General features: G+C 41.5%; 1 protein-coding gene across 2 annotated transcripts in view; it reads left to right on the top strand.

Annotated features, from left to right (window-relative positions):
* Positions 1 to 19351, top strand: part of RBM18 (RNA binding motif protein 18) — a 20441-nt gene extending 1090 nt beyond the window's left edge. Inside the window, exons 2-6 of one of the 2 annotated variants that reach the window (XM_059410869.1) lie at positions 1971 to 2099; positions 8950 to 9076; positions 12205 to 12291; positions 13926 to 14011; positions 17310 to 19351. In XM_059410869.1, coding sequence (XP_059266852.1) covers positions 1987 to 2099; positions 8950 to 9076; positions 12205 to 12291; positions 13926 to 14011; positions 17310 to 17469 — 573 coding nt within the window. In that variant the 5' untranslated portion in view covers positions 1971 to 1986 and the 3' untranslated portion in view covers positions 17470 to 19351. The remainder of the gene's footprint in view (positions 1 to 1970; positions 2100 to 8949; positions 9077 to 12204; positions 12292 to 13925; positions 14012 to 17309) is intronic. The other variant, XM_059410871.1, reaches the window with a different exon arrangement.
* Positions 19352 to 20416: the final 1065 nt, after the last annotated feature.

Consider the following 20416-nt stretch of genomic DNA (forward strand, 5'->3'; position numbering starts at 1 on the left):
AGGTTCTATTGAAGCCTCATCTCAAATGTCATGTTCTGTAGAGAGGCCTTCCCTCTCCACTAATCCTGAAGTAGTCCAACCCCTATCTCTCTGTCAAATTACCTTGCTTGATTGTGTTTGCAGCTGTCAGTAATTACATCTTGCTGATTTATTTTCGTTTTCTTTTGTCTCACCCCTCCTCCAAATACAAGCATCCCTAGTGGGACCTCGTCTGTTCACTGCTTTGTCTCCAGTGTCCAGACAATGCCTAGAAATAGGAGCACATTTTTTTTTGTTTGTTTATTAAATGAATAAGTGATCTGTAGGAAAATTGGAGGAAAGGAAAGCAGGGATAAGACAAAGTGTTTCTCCTCCTCTGTTTCCACTCCTGAGATTCTGTTTCTGTGTGTTTCATATTTTCTCTCAGGAGGTAAGAGCAAGATCTATAGCTTATTCGTTTCTCTATTCAGCACATAGCCCTGGGCTTAGAAATTAGCAGTTGCTTATCAATGCATTGCTGAACAGATTGACCATGGGAGTGAAAGAGAAAGAAAAATACCTTCACACGTGGGGCTAGAAAACTTGTTCAATGAACAGTTACTTAGGGCCCACCGTGTGCCAGACTTCATAGGCTCTGCTGAGGTGAATAAGAGATAATGACATGTTCAGTATATGTCACCTGTTGTTTTTAGGACACAGTTCCTGCAGCACTGACCTCTGAGGCACATCTGCTTATATTACACATGGTTCGTATGTGTATTCTAGTTCTGAAGTCTGGCACAACCTGCCGTCTTCCCAGCTCTTTTTTCTTTCTCTACCACATTATACATTTGTTAAAGCTTTATTTTACATCTGTCATCTCAGCTTTAGCCCTCTCAGCAACCTTAAGTTACAAGCAGGGTAAGGTTTAGTATGTAGAGATGAGGAAACAAACTTAGAGAGAAGTGACTTCCAGTAGAAATGCCAAAATTTGAAACCAGGTCTTCTTGACCCCCAGGTTTTTTCCCTTGCCTCTGCCATCATAACCCTCATCCTCCCTTTTTGGTTGTGAGATGAGTCATTTCAGGATGAAAGACTAGTAATAATTTAAACTAACTTTAATTGAAAGCTTCTTGGGTGTGATGCATCATTCTTAACGCTTTGGGTGTGTTAACTCAGTAAATCCACACAACTTTTATTAGGTGTTGTTCCATTTCAGAGATGTGGAAGCAGGTAGAGACTGGCAGACTAACTTGAGCAAGGTCACACAGCTAGTAAATGGGCCAACTGGAATGACGAAGGAGGGGTTAGTTTCTTCCTCTGAATCTCTCCCGTAATATTAAACGTGATGCTAGTGAACATTTATTGATTGCTTGCTGCTGTTAGATGCAGTGCTTAATGATTTTTCATGCACTGTCTCTCATCTTCACAACAGCCCTATAAGATAAGAACTGTCCTCGCCATTCCTCATATGTATGAGGAAATGGAGGCCTAGAATGTTCAGGTTATTCACCAAGTCACACAACCCGCTTTCAAACCGAGTTCTAACTCCAATATCTACAGCTTTAAATTTCCTAGATGGCCTCTTCCATGAGGAAGACATGTCTGCTGCTCTTTCCCACCCATCTTCTTCTGTGCCATTAACACTCTTCTTTCTGGTGATTTCCAAGACTTATTTTGGGGTGACGGTTTTTAAACTGGAGTATCATGTAGTAATAGAAAAGAGCCTTTGGCCTCCTGCCCAGTCTGCCTCTGGCTTCAGAAGAGGAAAACTAGTTTCTGCACACAGAACCCCGCCCCTTTCACCTTAAATGGAAGCTTTTGCACTCTGGCTGCCAGAGGAGCTGTCCCAAGGGAACTGGTGCTGGGGCCCTGGTTGTGGAATGACTGGGGCCTTTGAAGAACTGGCCAGAGCTTGCCCTCCTTGAATAAATGTTTGTTGAATTGAATTTGAAGCCTCATGTTCACACAGTGTTGCTCCTCTCCTGCCTGAATGTTCACATTTCCTTTAGTTTTTCATAGAGATTGATGGAAGCAGAAACCAAAACTCTTCCCCTGGAGAACGCATCCATCCTCTCAGAGGGTTCCCTGCAGGAAGGGCACCGGTTATGGATTGGCAACCTGGACCCCAAGATCACAGAGTGAGTCTGAGTCATCTTAAATCATTACCTACCACACTGGGATGTTTGCACTGATAACGTTCAGAAGAATTTCCAAGAGATTCAGGATATATTTTGGCCCTTTTGTGTATGTTTTAATTATCTTTGAAGGGTATGTGCTTTTGTTATTAACCTGTTATGCTCACATTTTTTTCACATTTGAACTCTTCTGCAAGAACATAGGCTTGGGAATGGTTTAAAACATAGACCTCTTTTTTTCTGTTGGCCAAAAATGTTTTCCCGTTTTCACCACTTTGAATCCTTGTACCCGGTGACTGTAGCACATTATTTTCTAGAATCAGCCCACGGCATACTCTTCCTCCTCAAAATGAAGGAACAAGTGGGAGAAGTCTCTGTACCTTCACAAACAGGCAGAGGGTACCACTCGATTGTAATTCATGTGAAGCATCCATGGAACCACAGAAGGTCAGAGCTGGAAGGCATCTTAAAGATCACATCAGTCCCTTTGGTTTTCATTCAGTCATTAAATGACACGAGTACTTGTTGTGTGCCAAGTGCCCATCTGTGCCAAGTGCCATGCTAGGCAGTGCTCAGACGTTTTAAATCTGAGGAACCTTGTCTTAAAGTAACCAGGACCTGTTTTTAAAATAAAAACTCAGAGCTGCTCTGATTAAAGGATGGGGAGAGGTCCACCCAAAGCCTTTTGGCAACCGCTACCCTTTCTGTGATGCTCAGTTAGTTATAGGACTCCATGGAGCACACTTGAAAACCTCAGATATGATCCAGCTCTCTTAACCAGCAGTAAAGAAAACTGGGTCCTAAGACAGGGAAGTACCTTACCCAGGATAACAAAAGCAGTTAAATTGTCCTGACTCCCCACTCTTTGTACTCTGGCCATTGTAATGGAAAGCAGTTCCTTAGCAGAGTGAATTAAGGGTTTTTTTCCTTCTCCCTGTTGCTCAGTAGTTACAGGGCTGTGGTTGGTGGCAGGATGGTTAAGGAGTGAGTAGATCGGGCTCTGAGGGATCAGTGCTAAAGCAAACCTGGAGTATGCCATCAGTCCTAGAAGTTACTCCCTTTGAAATAATGTTAAAGGTAGGGTGAGGGGAAACAAGAGAATCCATTTACTTGACTCTAGGATGAGAAGAGGTATACAGAGGGTTGGGATTGGGAGAAGGAAGGGGATGTGGCCTGATGGGTCAGGATCATAACAAAGTTTAGTTCTTTAATTCTGCTCAAGTTCAGATCAGCTAAGTATAGATAACTTTGGGTCCCTCTAGGAATTATGATGCCATTTAAGATACGTTGTTTCCATGTTATGTTACCTTGGTCACTGGGGCTCTGGAGTATGAACTGTGCATTTATTTTGGTTCTCTTTATGGTTCATGGCTTTGAGGATGAATGTGTGAATCAGCCAAGCCTCTCAATCATGTCTGTTGATCAGAGAAGCTGTTTCCATCATCTAAAACCCAAGCTGTGAAAGGATGCTCCCGAGATGTTTTCCATTCCCACCTCTGCTCGTCTGAATGGAAATCTGGGGTGTGGAAACACTGTCCATTGTTTTGGCTGCAGTTCACCATAATGAGGCTTGTTCTGATTGTGTCCTGTTGCTTGATAGGAAGGTTCAAATGGGCATCTGCCACCTCAGTTTATGTCATAAATGAATGTTTTCTTCAGTTAGAGCATTATCAGGAACATTGAAACAAAACTTTCCTACTGGTATCTCTGCCCTTTGTACGTCAAGGTGAAGATGGGCATTACGTGCTGAACTGCAGATGAGGGCTTCGCAGGGTCTGCCTGTGGCTTCCCCACCTCTGTGTCATCTGCAATTTTGTTCACTGTTTTTCTTCTCTCGATTCCTTATGTTAAAACATTTTCTCTGCCAAACAAACTGATTTGTTAAATAGTAATAAATTTCTTTTTAAAGATGCAGCTACCAGTCATAGCTATGGTTAGCATGAAATACTTATTCATGTTGATTTGTGTTTGTTATTTTGTGGTTGCAGCATTCACCATCTCATGGCCGTGCTAGCTGCCGAGAACACCTGTACGACCAAATAGGTTTTAGAGGTTTAGCTTTATTATTATTCATGGAGGTAGCAGATCCCAAACCCATGTTCTTTTTACCCTATTCTGATTCCTCCCAATTATATTACACTTCATATTTCTAACCTATAAGGTGAGAATGTTCAACTAATAATTTGCATATTTTTTCTAGCTCTGGTATTACATTAGTTCCTCTTTTTTAAACTCATAACGTTGTGAGTCAAGTAGAAGAGATAATATTTTCCTTGTATTTATTTATTTATTTTTAAGTAGGCTCCATACCCATCATGGAGCTCAGTGCAAGACTTGAACTCATGACCCTGAGATCAAGACTTGAGATTGAGAGTCAGACCCACTTAAGCAACTGAGCCACCCAGGTGCCCCTTTCCCTGTTCTATGGGACAGGAAGAGTTAAGTAGGTTGACTTAGTATACTGAAAAGTAGTTAATGATGGGACTAACTCCTGTTACCTAATTTAGTGCTCGTTGCACAGATATTCTAATAGTCCACATAACAGAAAAATCATAACCTAAAGTATCCTATTCAAAATTTTAAAATGTAAGGACTTCTTTTAAATTGTTGTGAGACCCAGTCTAACCATAGGGTAAAAACAGTACCTCCATGTACCGTTGCTAGTGCCTGCAACAGAGAAGCCGAAAAAGTTAATGTCCTTAGACATTGTCTGTTTTCCACAGTGTGGTTTCCTCTGAAAGGATTAATGCTGGCTCTCTTTTTCAAACATTAAATGTGCTGTATAGAAAGCCAAATTGGTAGCCACTGCACAGCTCATAAGGGGAAATGAAGAGCAAGGGGTACCTGGGTGGCTCAGTGGGTTAAGCCTCTGCCTTCGGCTCAGGTCATGATCTCAGGGTCCTGAGATCCAACCCTGCATTGGGCTCTCTGCTCAGCAGGGAGCCTGCTTCCTCCTCTCTCTGTCTGCCTCTCTGCCTACTTGTGATCTCTCTCTCTCTCTCTCTCTGTTAATTAAATAAATAAAAATCTTAAAAAAAAAAAAAAGAAAATGAAGAGCAAAGCCAGCAGAGATTCTTAAGAAAGGGACATTCTAAGTAGAGGGTATAAGTAGAAGTAAGAAAGAGTGGGTGAGCAGAATATCGGGTGGACCTTTTTGACTAAAGGAGAGGTTGAATACTAAGTGATAGTGAAAACAGTAATTGGGTAGATAGAATACTATCAGATTAAGACAGGGTCTTTAAAATTTACTCAGACAAGAAATTTGAATTTCTTGTGGAAGAGACTTGCTGTGGGTGTTTAACAGGATACTGACAGCATGAAAGTGCTGTTTTAGGGGGGAAATGAGACATCAGTATGTAGAGTAGGTTGGAGGAGCAAAGACTAACAACGAACATTAGCTAGAAGAGACTGCCAGAAACTAGGCCTATCATCTAGGTAGAGACAGTGAACTTGGAAGTCAGTCTAAGAGACGGTGAAAGAGATGAAGAACATGATTGAAGAACAGAGAATTGAGGATGACCCTGATGTTTCTTGCCTGAGAAATAGAGAATCGTGTCAACGCTGACCGGTGGGATAGCTGGAAAGGGCATCTGTTTGTGGAGGGAGGTGGTCAGTGTGGGTTATACGAAGTAAATTTAAAGGCAGTGGAGAGCCATCTAGGGGAAAATGTCCTTCTGAGGTCGAGTTTCAGAGATGAACTAGAGCATGTGCATGGATGTGGGAGAACAGTGTGTTTACCCCCAAAGAAACCCTGGCTTTCTCAGCCTTTTCCTTGTTTTTCCATTATGATTCATGCTTCTTTTAATGCCTTGGTTTACATGAATCAGCCTTTACTGTTTGCTACTTAAATTTGAAACCCAGTAACACGATTTAATAACATATAGAACATACACAACAGAGAACATAAAGACCTAGCAAATAATCATTTCTGTAAGTTTATAAAAAACATTTTTCACTAAAATTATGCATTTAAAACAGTCCTAACTGTCATTTCATTGACTTCCCATTGCCTACCATCAAACTGAAATTCCCTCACTAAAGACACCAGCATCCTTCACAACCTGTCCCCTGCCTGCCTTTCAGCCTCATGGCTGAACTGCCCTACCCCCACTCTTTTCCAGTGGAGCACACTCTTTTTCACATTTATGTCTTTGTACCTGATACTCACTAATAACCATGCCCCCTGCACAATTGGGCCTTTCATCTGGGTGCTTATGTACATACCTCTGTGTGCAAATATCATAGTGTTTTGCAATTTTTTGATTGCATACATCTCTCCTCTAACCAGAATGTGAGGTCCTTGAAGGCAGGGTTCTAGTTGTTCAAGTGCCTAAAACAGTTTTTGACAAGTAGTAGGTGTCTATTTTAACATCTGTGTAAATTGATTACTTCTGTGCCATTAGGCAGGAAGGCCATTTTCAAGACCCAATACGGAAAGGACTAAGTTGCAGAAATATGTTGGGACTGGTGTACTAGCTCCTGAAGCCGCAGGGCCCACGTTTCATTAAGCGAAGCAAGGCTCTGATGAGTAGTGAGCCCTCCCATACTTCAGCAACAGATGAAAGTGCTTGCAGATGTGAAAGCAAGATTCTTCAGGCTTTTTTCACTATCAGAGCTCGCAGTCCTCATCTCCAGGAAGCAAAATAGTAAACATTTCATTCCTTTTGTTTCGGTGTTCCGATAATTTCAAGAAATTATCAAACAAGGAAAGAAATCCTGGAGAAGTTGAAAGACACAGACCTAAGCAGATGTTCCTGGAATCTTAAGGTCGCACTCTTCGGGCAGAATGTATTTGTTAGCTTTTCAAAGAATAATCTGTCGGCATTTTTTTTTTCCGAGTAAATTAAAATTCATTTCCTAGGAAATGCCGATCGCCTTACCTTCCTGCTATTAAGCAGAATGGAGCTGATGAAAAGATGACCAGCCCACAGTAGCCCTTAGATTGTTTTTTAGAAAAATGGGTTTGACCCACCATTCATGGCAACTAACACATGGGCATAGTAAGTGGCAGATGTAGCTGTGAGTTAAAGACTCAGGGGAGGGGCGCCTGGCCAGCTTAGTCAGTGGAGCGTGCAACTCTTGATGGCAGGGTCATGAGTTCGAGCCCTAAATTGGATGTAGAGATTACTTTAATTAATTAATTAATTAGGACATAGAGATTAATTAATTAGACACCCAGGGGAGACTCTTCCAGCCCATCTGTCTGTGCATTTGAGAGGTTCACCCTTACTGTATGCCTAATCAAAAATCAAGTAAAACCAGAAATTTGCACTTGAGGTATCTCTCTTTCCCCGAAGGATCACCTCCTACATCCTCACTAGCAGCTGAAGTCTCCTGATGGGAGTTGAGAATTTAAAATGTAGGAGGTTACAGTTGTTTTCCCTTTCAAAACTGGTCTAAAGACCAGATTAATGTCCACAGTATGCCTTGGGATCCTTGTATCCTGCCCCAGTGCAAGACCTGTATTATGTCTTCCTTGCTCCGTTGTCAGGCACCTGATCCAGGATAATGGGCTTGCTTGTTGACGGGCATTTGTATGAGATTTAATATATATAGCTTATGATCCACTTCATATCTTTCTGCCTCCCAAAGGAGATTCTTACTCAAGAATAAAATCTTGATGAGTTTCTCCTAGAAAACAATGTGAATATAAATGTGGCTGTAAGGACAGCTTTACTGACTCCCTGTGGGGTAGAATTCCCAGTAATAACAGATTTAGATGTGGGCTGATACCTTTTTAGTATCACAGGGACAGCATTGTTTAGAGAAAGCCTTGACTCCATTTGAATAGCGTGGAGGATGTCAGGAGGAAGGCCAGAGGAAAAGGAAACGGGAGAGCTGTTGGGAGAGCTGTTGGTTTGTCTCACCCTTACATCAGATGACAGGAAGTCGGAATTGAGATTGGCCACAGCAACCTGTTAAGGCCACATCTGTTTGAATAACTTAAAAGCTCTATAGAAACCAAGTAAGTTTTAGAGAAAGGAATCCAAGAGAGGACGAGGGGCGGAATGGCAAATAAGAGCTAGGGGTGAACCTCCTGCCTGGAAAAAAATTCTTCCTGGGCCATCCCTATTCTTTAATCGATCATGCTCCAAAGCGTAAGCTGTGTTAAAGCAACTGAAGTGGCTTAGTTACCCACAACTGGGTGATTTATAGGACTGGCCAGGTTCCCCTGCCCTCCAGGAGACCAGCCCCCGGCACATTGTGGTTCCGCATTGTCCCTAACGTTCGGTTACATCAGGGATCGAAACTCACAGGCACTTACGGAAAGGCCACTAGCTGTGGTTTGGTTTTTGGCAGAGCTTCTCACAAGTGCCATTCAGAGCTAATGATTAATTATGGAATGTATTACAGAAGTCCTCCAGAGTTGTTTTTCTGTTTGTGTGAGTGTGTATGTGTTTACTACTTTATGTATTTTTGAGATAGGGTAGGTTTTGGCATTTGGAGTGTGGGTATATGTTCCCGATGGAGTTGTAGTTATTCACAAATACTAGTTCATTACCAAGAAATTTAAAAAAGAAAATAAATCAACACTGTTTTTTGAGCTTTTCTCCAAAAGAAAAGCAAATGGTGCTTGTGGGCCAGACAGCTGTTTGTTAGGTGTGGCTTTTTGTTTGGTATTTTTGTGCTGGACAGACGCATAGCCATGACAGTTTGAGTTCCCATTCCAAAGAGAGGCAAACACGTCTGTTTGCCAAATAAACTAACGCAGCAGTTTGAAAAAAGGCAGGGGGCGGGGGTGTGAGATTTCCCCCCACCCAGGGTAAATTATCTCCTGCTTTTATCTCACGCTTGAGCCCAAGTGGCTGTCCCAGTGCCCAGAGTGTGCTCACGGGCTGTGCTTTCTCTGCAGATACCACCTCCTCAAGCTCCTCCAGAAGTTCGGCACGGTCAAGCAGTTCGACTTCCTCTTCCACAAGTCAGGTGCATTGGAGGGGCAGCCCCGCGGGTACTGTTTCGTGAACTTTGAAACGAAGCAGGTAATGGAACCTCTCCCCTTTCATGGTGTTTCTTATACTCCCCCACTTCTTGCTGCATCCCTCTCGACTGCTCAGAATAGCAGTGCCTTGTGGGCAAGAGCAGGGTCGGATTCCTCTCTGTGTGCCTTGCCGTGCATCCTGGAGGAGACCCTCGGTATACGAAGGAGGGAACAGCTTTCAAAATCTCCCCTCCCCAGGCTCCCGGTCTCAGGCGGCTGACCTACTTTTCTGACCAGATGCTTTGGGGTGCCCACATTAAGCACATGGACATCCTCCTCCCTGTTCTGGTTTGTTTGTTCCTTTAGTGGCAGGCCAACAAAGCCTCCTTTTCTTTCAATAGTTTTGCCCCATGGTGCAGAAACCCTCCCTGTGTGTGGTGAGCCACCCACAAACTCTTTTATTTTGATTTCTTAAAAATGTACCCTTCTTCTCAGTGTCTCAGAACAACTGCTTACGGATTGGAATATATAGGAAGGAGGAGAGCTTTCAGCTTCAACCATGCTATATATGTGTATCTTCTTGCAGTAACATTATATCTATCCTCTGAGTGGACACGCCTTGATAAAGAAATTGAATTTGAATGTTATTAAATACAGACATACTGTTTAATATGCACTATAACTTTATTAGCCATGTGGAAACACTTTGCCTAGTTATTGTTGCGTTAATAATCTATTTGGATGTTTTTCTTGTTATAAAAGTAATATTTATTAGTTGTAGATGAAAATACAGATCAGTGACTTCCCTTAATCAGCGCAATACCCAGAAATAATCACTGTTAATATTTAGTTATAGATCTTTCTTTATATTCACATGTGCACACACACATACGACTTAGATCACAGAAGGAAGATTACACCATCCTGTTTACCACTCAAAGTATATTAAGAATTATCTGTCCTCTAGTACACATCCAGATAACTTTCTGTATCATGATACTGTATATCCAGATAACTTTGTGTATCCTGATACTGTGGTTTCACCAGTGTGACTACATATTTGTAAAACTTCACTGATAGAGCTTTAGTATATACATTTTGTTATATGTAACTTAGACCTCAATTTAAAAATGAATCAACATCAGACACCTGGGTGTCTCAGTTGGTTAAGCTACTGCCTTCGGCTCAGGTCATGATTCTGGAGTCCCAGGATCGAGTTTCATGGGATTGAGTCCCACATTAGGCTCCTTGCTTGGCAGGCAGTCTGCTTCTCCCACTGACCCTCCCTTCTCCTTCTCATGCTCGCGCTCTCTCTCTCTCTCATTCTCTTCCTCTCAAATAAATAAAATCTTTTAAAAATTTTTTAAAAAATGAACCAACATCATTTTGATGACCGTGCAATATTTCATCATAGGAATATATATAATAAGTTATTTGACTAGTCCCCGATTGTTAGCTATTTAAGTGGTCCCCAGTGGCTCACAAGTATAAACTGTGTTAGTGAATATCCGCATCCCTCGGATTATGTTCACACATACGTATATTCATGGAAATGGAGAGGCGTCAACAAAGTCCTTGCAGACTTCTGGATATAACTGCCAGTTGCCTTCAAGCGATGATATGTCACGATGTTCTGAGACTGTATGAGAGTGTCATTTGTCTTTATCTACGCTGGGGATTCTTTCAGTTTCCTCTAACTTTTGCAAATGAGATTGGCGCTGAGGGATACATTGCTGTTCTAAATGGGGGAACTGGAAGGATGCTGTGTGTGGTTAGCATTTTTAAATAGTTTATTCTTCACTAATGATAGAGTGTGATTTAGCAGACAGCTAAAGTCAGTGGTCATGCTGGGCTAGATGTTGGTTTTAAAACACTGGATTATAAGTCACAAAGCCTAGCTTCTGCTGCTGGCTCTTTCATTTATCAACTTGGGGCACATCTCTTAACCTCTTTCGGCCTCAGTTTTCATTTAAAAATGGGGATTAAAAATACCTTCCTTACCTTCCAGGAAGTTGAGAGAATAGATAAGGGAATACAGGAAAGTCCCATTGGCCTTTAATCATGCTGTTACATACATGAACTCTGAAGTGACATACAGAGATTGGACATTTTGGGGGGAAATATTTATCCCCTTGCTGGCATCTTATGACTGCTAATGCTATAGAATCAATAGAGAGTACCGCATAAATTCTAATCAACTAGATTAAACTTAAAAGAAGAGTAAAACATCTCTTATCTGTCTCTGTAACTGCTAAGCAAGGATGTCAGTGACTATGCAGTGGCTGACACCTAGTGAGTCTCAGATATTTGTTGAACGGCATGCTGGCGAGCTCCAGAGGGATGAGAGGATCACCGGTAACACCAGACTCAGAAATCTGCCGCTGTCACACTGCGGTCTCAGATAGGTTCATCTCGTTCCTCTTCCTGTTCCTTCGGGGCTTCTTCACCCGCTGGTAAACGTGGGTTATGCTTGGCCAAATGCCTCTTGGATACAGATGGAGCTGAGAAGGTTTGGCAGGATGGAAAAGTACGACCAGGCTTCCTGGGAGTGTCCTAGAGTGACTCTTACCAGCTTCAGGAATTCCTTTTAACCTTGTTGCTCCTGTCTGTGATAGAGAAAGGGTCAGGGAACTTTTGGCTCCAAAAGCCAGGTGCGTAGATTGGCTCACACAAATACCTTGCTCACAGGCTCTTTGACTCACTCCTGCTTTTTTCCGGCCTGGTTTCCTTCACTCCCATAACGTTTGAAGCCATTACTGTTTCTTGTTTTGGATCCAGAGTAAAAGCCCTAGTCTGGGGTATAGTTCCAAGGTCCCTGAAGGGAAGTAAATTTGTTAGCACGGTGTATAGAAAGGTATCACCTAGTAAGAACAATCTGGTAACATTGCTTGATTGAGCGCTAGTCGTATTACCCATATTTTATAGGTGAAGAAGTTAATATTCACAGAGATTAAGGGACCGTTACACTGGCAATAAGCGACAGCCACCGTTTTTGTTTGACTGACTTTACAGAACTCATGCCCTTCCTGTTATTCTGCCTTTTTTCTTTATTGTACACCCTTTGCGAGCTGTTTATCAAAGGCAGTCTGGTTAGGATTGCAGCCATCAAAGCTAGTGCGGCCCTGTGAGATACATACAGCTAATGAGGCATTTGAATTTTTGGCTAACATCCGTCCCTTTCCCGGACAGGAAGCAGAACAAGCCATCCAGTGTCTCAATGGCAAGCTGGCTCTGTCCAAGAAGCTGGTGGTGCGGTGGGCTCACGCGCAAGTGAAGGTAAGTCTGCTGGGCTGGAACGGCAGCACCGAGCTCACCCGAACTGAGTGTTCCAGAAGATCGCTGTCCACTTTAGCCATTTGCATCCTAGCCTCTTCACATCTGGAGCAGGCATACTTTGGTCTCCTCCTTGTATTTACCATGTGTGTTGCCAGATTTTTCTTTTGAGAAACATCTCAGGAGGGATTAAGTTCCTTCATTGTTTCTCTCCACATACCCACAGATTCTGTTTTTGATTGATTTTTCCATGTGGCTGATGTGTATACTCAGACCTCTATCATGTTTTTGGTGGGGGATGTTCTTTGGAGGAGAAAAATGTATTTATTTATAAAATTAGTTGCTTTCGGCATTATTAGACTCTCCCCAGCCTCTCAGTTCTGTGGAGAGTTTGAATATGTTTATCCTAAATGCTTGAGAAATGGGGAGTTTGTAGGAGTGCTTAAAGCACCGGCATCTCATTACTCCAGGGAGTTTGAGAGTTACTTGTGGTACCAATTGTCTCCAGAGAAGAGGCCAGTCGCCTTGTTCATCTTACAGCTGGTCTCTTGGGAGACTGCACTGGAAAAGATAGGACCATTTAAAAAAAAAAAAAAAAAAAAAGATGGCATCTATTTCACCTGGCCCAAAGGTGCAAAAGTCTGGGGACTGGAAGGATCCCAAGAATTGGTTCTCTTCCTTTATAGTGGGATCTTGACAGATCTGCCTATAAAGAGATTTGTGGCAATGAAGATTGGCGCTTCAGTCTTTGGTTATAGGAGCATGAAGCACTTGCGCTCGGGGTCCAAAGTGAAAAACAGCTCAGACAGTTTGGGTCCTTATGAGGGTCTCAGGTCATCACGGAGCCTTCTCAATTTCTAGGACACATTGCCTTCAAAATAGAAACAACAGAGAATTACCAAATGCTTTTTTACTCAAAAGAAAATCAAGTCTCATTTGCCAGACTGACTTTCGTTTTCTTATTCTATGTCTCATCGAAGAGACACGTAACAGAAATCATCCTCGTTTCTGACTTTCATTTGAGATCTTGATACCTTGCGGTTCTCTTGTCCTACAAGTCTTTTTGATCACAGGCTCCTGATTACTCTTTAGTATTTAATTTGCTTTTTATAAGAGGTATATAATTATCTGACATCAAATTAAACTGCCCTTTTGCTATAGGATGTTTTCTCTATCAGTGGCTGAAAGCTGTTAATACTTTGCTTCTCTAGTCAGACCTGTTGAGAGTTGAATGTTATGCTTGGTACTTTGCAAAAGTCTAGCCAAATTTTTAAGCGTTTTGAATAAAGCAAAGTAAATATTGTAAGAGGTGATATGTGACAGTTAAAACGAGAGTGTAGGAGGGCAATCGTATTGTGTATTTATACCATCTGTGAATTTGAAAGACGAAGTTCTTTCCCTACCAAATAAGGAAGGCTAGTGGCTAGAAGGGAAGCTTCTTCTACACTTCTTTTTCTAAACTTACAGCTTTTAGGCCAAAACCGTGTGGAGTTTTGCATTAACTGTAAACATAAAGCAGTCCTCAGATGGTCTAGAAATACACCAGTGATATGCTGGTGGGGTTGGAGTTTCTAAACTTACGCACTACAGTAAAGGACTGGTTTTGCTCAACCAAGTGGTTTCCCTTTTTCTTTCAGAGATATGACCATAACAAGAATGATAAGATCCTTCCTATCAGTCTTGAGCCATCCTCAAGCACTGAGCCCACTCAGTCTAACCTAAGGTAAGATGGTGTACTACAGAAAGACACAAGTATTCAAGAGTGTGAGCCACTTCTTCACTCCAAGCCTTTTTTCATACTTCAGTGATTCTTTAGACTCTGAATTCAGGATAGAATGTACTAAGTTTTGACGTGTTGAGAGATGTATTCAGTTAATCTCCAGAAGGCGTACATACCCTCTCCTTGCATACCCCTAAGATCACATACTTGTAGAATTCATGCATTCAGAAAAGGCTGGATGGACCTGCCACATAGCAGCCAGTGTGCTAGGCGCTGGAAACCAAGGTATGTCAGGCAGTCCTTACCCTAAAAGGAAGCCTTTTCATGAGGCCTGAAGTCTCATTGGCGTTTGTCATTGTCCACTACTTCCTCTCCAGCTGTGAGTTCCTTTACCCGGAGTACCTTCAGTCTCTCTGCTGGCTTCTGTGACAGCAACAGTGTTGCTTCTAGTGTGCACACGTTGTCAGTTACTTCTTCGGAGTTAATTCAAACCAGAAGGAACGAAGGCCTGGGTGGAGAAAGGGGAAGTTAAGTGAATGGTTGAGCAGAAGTAGAGGGTTTTGGGGTTTTGTGTTTTTTCCCCCTGCGCTGTAGCCTAGGGAGAAATTTTAACAATAGCAACATCCAGGATTTATTGAAGTTACTCTAAATCAGGCACTGTGCTAAACACTTCACATGCCATATGTCATTTAATTATAAAAATTCTGGTAAAAGTACTGTAATAGTCATGTTTTACCTCTAAGGAAGCTGGCGCTTAGCAAGGTAAACTATCTTGGCCACGCTCGCACAGGTAGCAAATAGCAGATTCCAGATTCAAAGCCAGGCCTCCTGGACTACAAAAGTCAGTCTTTGACTTACTACTTCAAAGAAACTTCATGCTGCAAACACAGGGATACTGTCCTGAAGCCTATTCCAAGGGAGGGAAAGCAGATATGTGAAGGAGCATCCATGTCCTGAAACGGTTAGAAATCAGCATGCAGTCACAAAGTCAAGAAAACGATGCCTATTTGGATGGAGGACCAGACAGCAAAAAAACCTTTCTTGTGTATTTTCTGCACCAAACAAAACAGATTTGTGAGCATCTCCTTAAGCTGCAGGGCAGGGTAACCCTGAAATGTTTTCAGGAGTGACAAAGTTAGCAAAGTAAAATTGAATTTATAGTTAGTAGTCTAATATCATTAATTTTTATAATACTAAAATATTGGACTTAATATTTAATAAAGTATTATGTATCATATATTGTAAGTAAATTACTAAATTTAATCTTTATAGTAAATATTAAATGTAATAGTTAATATCATTGATTTCTTAATTTTGTTGTCTTTTACTATTTTCTACTCCCAGAAATTTAAAAAAAAACATATGATGACTTTTGTAGATTCACTGGGAACCATATCACCCCCGTGGTCACAGATTTAGAAATCTGACTCCTGTTGGGAAGAGACCATTGCATTTATGCTTGGAGCTCTACACGTTACAGTGACGTGTCTTTAGTTTTCTTTTCAGTGTTTACACTTATATTAGACAATCCAGTGTTTTACATTTATTTTGTAATACAGAGAACCTCAGTTTACATCTTTGTATTAGCATCTGTACCTAAATAGAGAAAGCTGTTTTTTCATGACTCCTACAGAACAGCGGCTGGCAGTCCCGCTGACAGAGGAGGTGCTGGAATGCATCTTGGTAATACCTCGGTGTTCTTTCTAATTGTAATGTAGGTGGTTGATTGTGCACTGGCCGTGTAAAGTTAGGAGTGTGTGCAGCAGGTGCACACCTTCTGAGGATCTCTAAAAGGCCATTGTAACGTTCCCTTCCAAGTTTCTCTCCCTGTCTGTACACCACTGACAGCATCGAGAATGGAAAGGGAACCATGGGTCATAGAATACCCACTGCCTGAGGGCTTTGCATTCTGGTCCCAGGATGGCAGTCGGAAGGGAATTCCTCCCAACTTGTGCAGTGTCTCCTCACCCCTTCTCTCTAATTCAGGTTCTCAGCTCCCAACCTGATGGAGAGGAAAGAGCAAGGGCTTTGGTGATAATATACCAGGTTTGAATCCTGGCTGTGCTGTGCTGTTAGCTGTGTGAACCCGGGGCAGATGACTCCCTCTCTGCATGTGTTTCTTTATCTGTAAAGTGTGGATATTATCACAAGGACTAGAAACAATATAGGTGAAATTCTGGGCCCAGTGCCTGGTTCATTGTATGCACTCCATAAATGATTGCATCTAGAAACACCTATTTGTTAGCAAAAAAAGATCTTGTAGGATCCAGGGTGTGTTTTCCATCATTATTCAGTGATTCAAAAAGTGGTGCATTGTACTAGTTCATAGCCTTGAGTCTCAGCTCTCCCACTTACTGGCTGCGTAATATTGGGCAGGCTGACCTTCCTGTGCCTCGGTCTTTCATCTGCAAAATGAGGAGCGTAACCTACCTTATCGTGTTGTTTTCAGTCCTACACGAATTATTTTATTTGTTTTTTTAATTGTGGCAAAAGACATAAAATAGCATTTACCATCTTAATCCATTTTGGGTGGACACTTCAGTGATACCAAATATGTCTGTAGTTTTGTACAACTGTTACCACCATCTTTCTCCATCATTCTTTTCATCTTGCAGAACTGACACTCTGTGCCCATTAAATAATAATTTCCCATTCTCGCCTCTTCCAAGCCCCTGGAACCCCCGTTCCACTTCATGACTATGATTAGACAAGTGGAATCATCCAGTATTTTGTCTTTTTGTGACTGGCCTGTTTCCCTTAGCATAGTGCCCTCAAGGTTCATCCATGTTGTAGCATATGTCAGAATTCCCTTCCTCTGTAAAAGCCCAATAATTTTCCAGGATATGATACGATACCACATTTTGCTTATCCATTCATACATCAATGAACACTTGGGTTCCTTCTACATTTTAACCATTGCGGCTAATGCTGCTGTGAACACACGAGTGTACAACATCTCTTCCAGACCCCACTTTCAGTTTCTATGTGAATTATTTGAGTGCCCACTATCTGCCTAGTACTAAGGTGTCAGACAGTGTTTGTGTCTGAAGATTAAATGTAGCCACATGCGAGTACCTAACGGTATCTGAGTTTTTTGTAAAAATTTAATAGATGGTTTATGTTTGATCTTTTTCTTAAAATGTTACTTGCGTGTGTGTTTTATGTGACATATTTGCATATTCATATTTGAGTTATCTTGTTGCTTCTGTGACATGCATAAAAGGCACAAGGAAGATAAGATGCACACGTATTTCTTGAGTGCACCCAGGCCCACTCTGATCCTCTGCTGTCCTTTTTCCAGTGTCACCGCAAAGATAAAAGCCATTGAAGCAAAGCTGAAAATGATGGCAGAAAATCCTGACGCAGAGTATCCAGCAGCACCTGTTTATTCCTACTTTAAGCCTCCGGATAAAAAAAGGACTACTCCTTACTCTAGAACAGCTTGGAAATCTCGAAGATGATGGTTATGAATTATTGCGGCAGCAAAAGCAAATTGGTCTCCACACCTGAAATCCTCTGCCTTTGTACTTTGTCGATGTGAATGGTACTACCCAACAGAGCACAATCACATGTTAACGTTTGGTAACGTAACATTTTCGGATGTTCTCATGGATGTTTCTTCCCTGAAGTATGCATGGAATTGAGCATCATCCAGAATAAATAGAATTGTGTCCAAAATTGTGATTTGAACATGGGGATGCTCTGGTTGGCTGTTTTGTTTGGATTTGTAACTCCAGAAACATAGTATGCCAGAGAGAAAGGCGAACATAAGAAATGTTTATTATTTAAATCAGGAAACTGACGTTATTAAGGTCCGTCTTTCAGGAAAAAAAAGTGTTTTTCTATGCTCAAATGTCTTTACAACATAAAGAAAAAGTAAGAGGGAGGGAAATAAGAGATTTAGAATCATGTTGAGAACTATTATTCCGGAATTTATTATGGAAATCCCTTCAACTGGACTAAAAAGAAAAAGTTCTTGGCAAAAGGGAGCTGATTCTTTGAGCATACGTTGTGGTGATCTGTTTAAGAATTATGGTTACTGTTTCAAAATCCCAGTTAGGAAAACATGGTGTATATCTTATCATTGTCTGCATCAACAAAACTGTAGATTCAAATTTAGCATTTTATACCACAATGGAAGTTCTCTTTGGAAATCCAGTCTTTATTCTATAGTGATCATTTTTTTAAAAAATCTAAATAATCCTGCCTTCTATAATACCAAATGTTGTTATTAACGTGGGACTTTTAAAATTGCACTTACTGCATGAGATTGTTTTTTACAGCATGAGAATGTTCTATTTGGAATTGTATCATGGTCAATCTAAATAGAAAAAGCAAAACTTCTTGGAAAATCTAATCGTTGCTATATTGATCTCTGTCAAGCATACTATTTATTAATAAATATGTAGGGGGGTGTGTCGAAGAAATTGAACTGTCTTGTACAGCTTGAGGAGGGGACATGCAGTGGACACAGAAAGTCAGCGGAGTAGGCCTGGTCTGGTGCCACCATTGTAAAATGACCTCCTGTTTTCTGTAGTTCTTAAAGGCTTGGAAAGACTGCATGACTTTCAAATGATTCGTCCTTCATAGAACATACTTCTGCCCAGATATGTTTTGCAGTTGGAATATCTTAACTATAAGAACAGAGGAAGAACAATTAAATCCGCAGAAGGGGGAGCACATTTCTGTCAGCAGTTTGGGTGATTTTGGTGCCTGGTTGACAGGATGTTCCACGGGGCAACGCCTTTGCTTCTTGACCAGGCCAATGATTCTGAGAGCGAGGCGCCATTCTTAGTGATTACAGACACCTTACCGTGATCGCTGCTCGCAAGAGGAGGCTTTCACGTTAGGAATTCAAGTTTTCCTATGAGCATAAGTGAGTTGAAGACTTTTGAACCAAATCTTGAGCATAGTAAGGACTCAGAATTCACAGAACCGGTTCAGAGAAGTTTTCATCCCCTTTCCCAAGGTAAATCTTTTTAGATATCTTTAGATATTAAATACTTTCTGCATTTATTAGCTCTGTTTATGATGCAAGTAACTCTCCTTCCATTTGAGGGATAGTTCAGGGAGATGGGAGCAATAATCTCCCATTTTTCTGGTGACTTCCTAAGAGTACAGAATTCACCATTTTATCCTTACGTCCTCAAAGGGTATGGTGGGATAGGACTTACTTAATGCAACATAGTCTCTATTTTTAATAGGAACCTAGAAAATACTTAACTTTGAATTATCTAGAATTGTTTCCTTTAGAAACCAGAGCTATTTATTTGTATTTAAAGCAATGTTTATTATTTGTACGGATTCTTAATTCCTCTGTGTGAATAAATGCAAGACAGTGTCTGTGCGGTTGTGTCTTCTCTCATTTATTTTCTGGACTAAAGACTACAGTTCTCTGGCAGGCTCATTTCCCCTCAGGACTTGGGCCGGCGTGTCCAGGCGGGGTGCTTTTTCTAAGTGCCTTCTCTGTAGAAGGCTCTGGCTAGAGGCATCCTCAGACCGTTCCCTCCATGCATCATGCCTGCCTACTTCTGTTGTCAGAGATGAGAAAGAGACTAGTCGTTCCACAGCAAACCCAACCATTTGAAAAGAAGCCATAAGTGGAAGTTCGTGAAAGTATCACACTATGTTTGGTCCTTCTTCCAGAGCAGAGGTTTCAAAGAATAAATGTATGTGTCATAAGTGTGCTGAAAGCAGCCTGGTGAAAGGTTTGTAAAATACCAGTGTTAACTTGGTTGATTGACTCACTGTTTGAAATTACAGGAGTGGGGGCACCTGGGTGGCTGAGTTCATTAGGCATCTGGCTTCGGCTGGTCATGATCTCAAGGTCCTGGGATGGAGGTCCGCGCCGGGCTCCCTGCTCAGTGGGGAGTCTGCTTCTCCCTCTCCCTCTCCCTTTGTCCCTCTCCCTGGCTCATGCTCTCTCTCTCTTTCCCTCTGCATTCTCTTACATAAATAAATACAGTCTTGAAATTACAAGAGTGAAGAATTGAAGGAAATATTCAGGAAGGAGATAGGAGCTGTATCCATAATCTCATCTGTTTTATCAGATGCAAAATGTAACCCTAAGTGGGCATTCTGTAACGCATCTTCCTGTTGGGTAAGAGGATCACATGAAAGGTTTCTCAAAGCATGTTGAGAATAAGAGTGGTTGAAAACCAAATATTCCAGAGCTCCGTCCCGGGTCTATTAAGTTACACACAGTTGTTTTCTGAATCAGCAAATCTGTTATCTTTTTAATACTTGTATAAAAGGAACAAGATTAAGTCTTGCCTTATAAATTGAATGTTCAGTATTTCCTATGTGTAATCATTATGTTCCTAAAATACAATTTGATGCTGGAGTGCCTGGCTGGCCCTGTCAATTAAGCATCCAACGCTTGGTTTTGGCTCGAATCATGATCTCGGG

Source organism: Mustela nigripes, chromosome 9, assembly GCF_022355385.1.
Source record: "Mustela nigripes isolate SB6536 chromosome 9, MUSNIG.SB6536, whole genome shotgun sequence".
Taxonomy (NCBI): Eukaryota; Metazoa; Chordata; class Mammalia; order Carnivora; family Mustelidae; genus Mustela; species Mustela nigripes.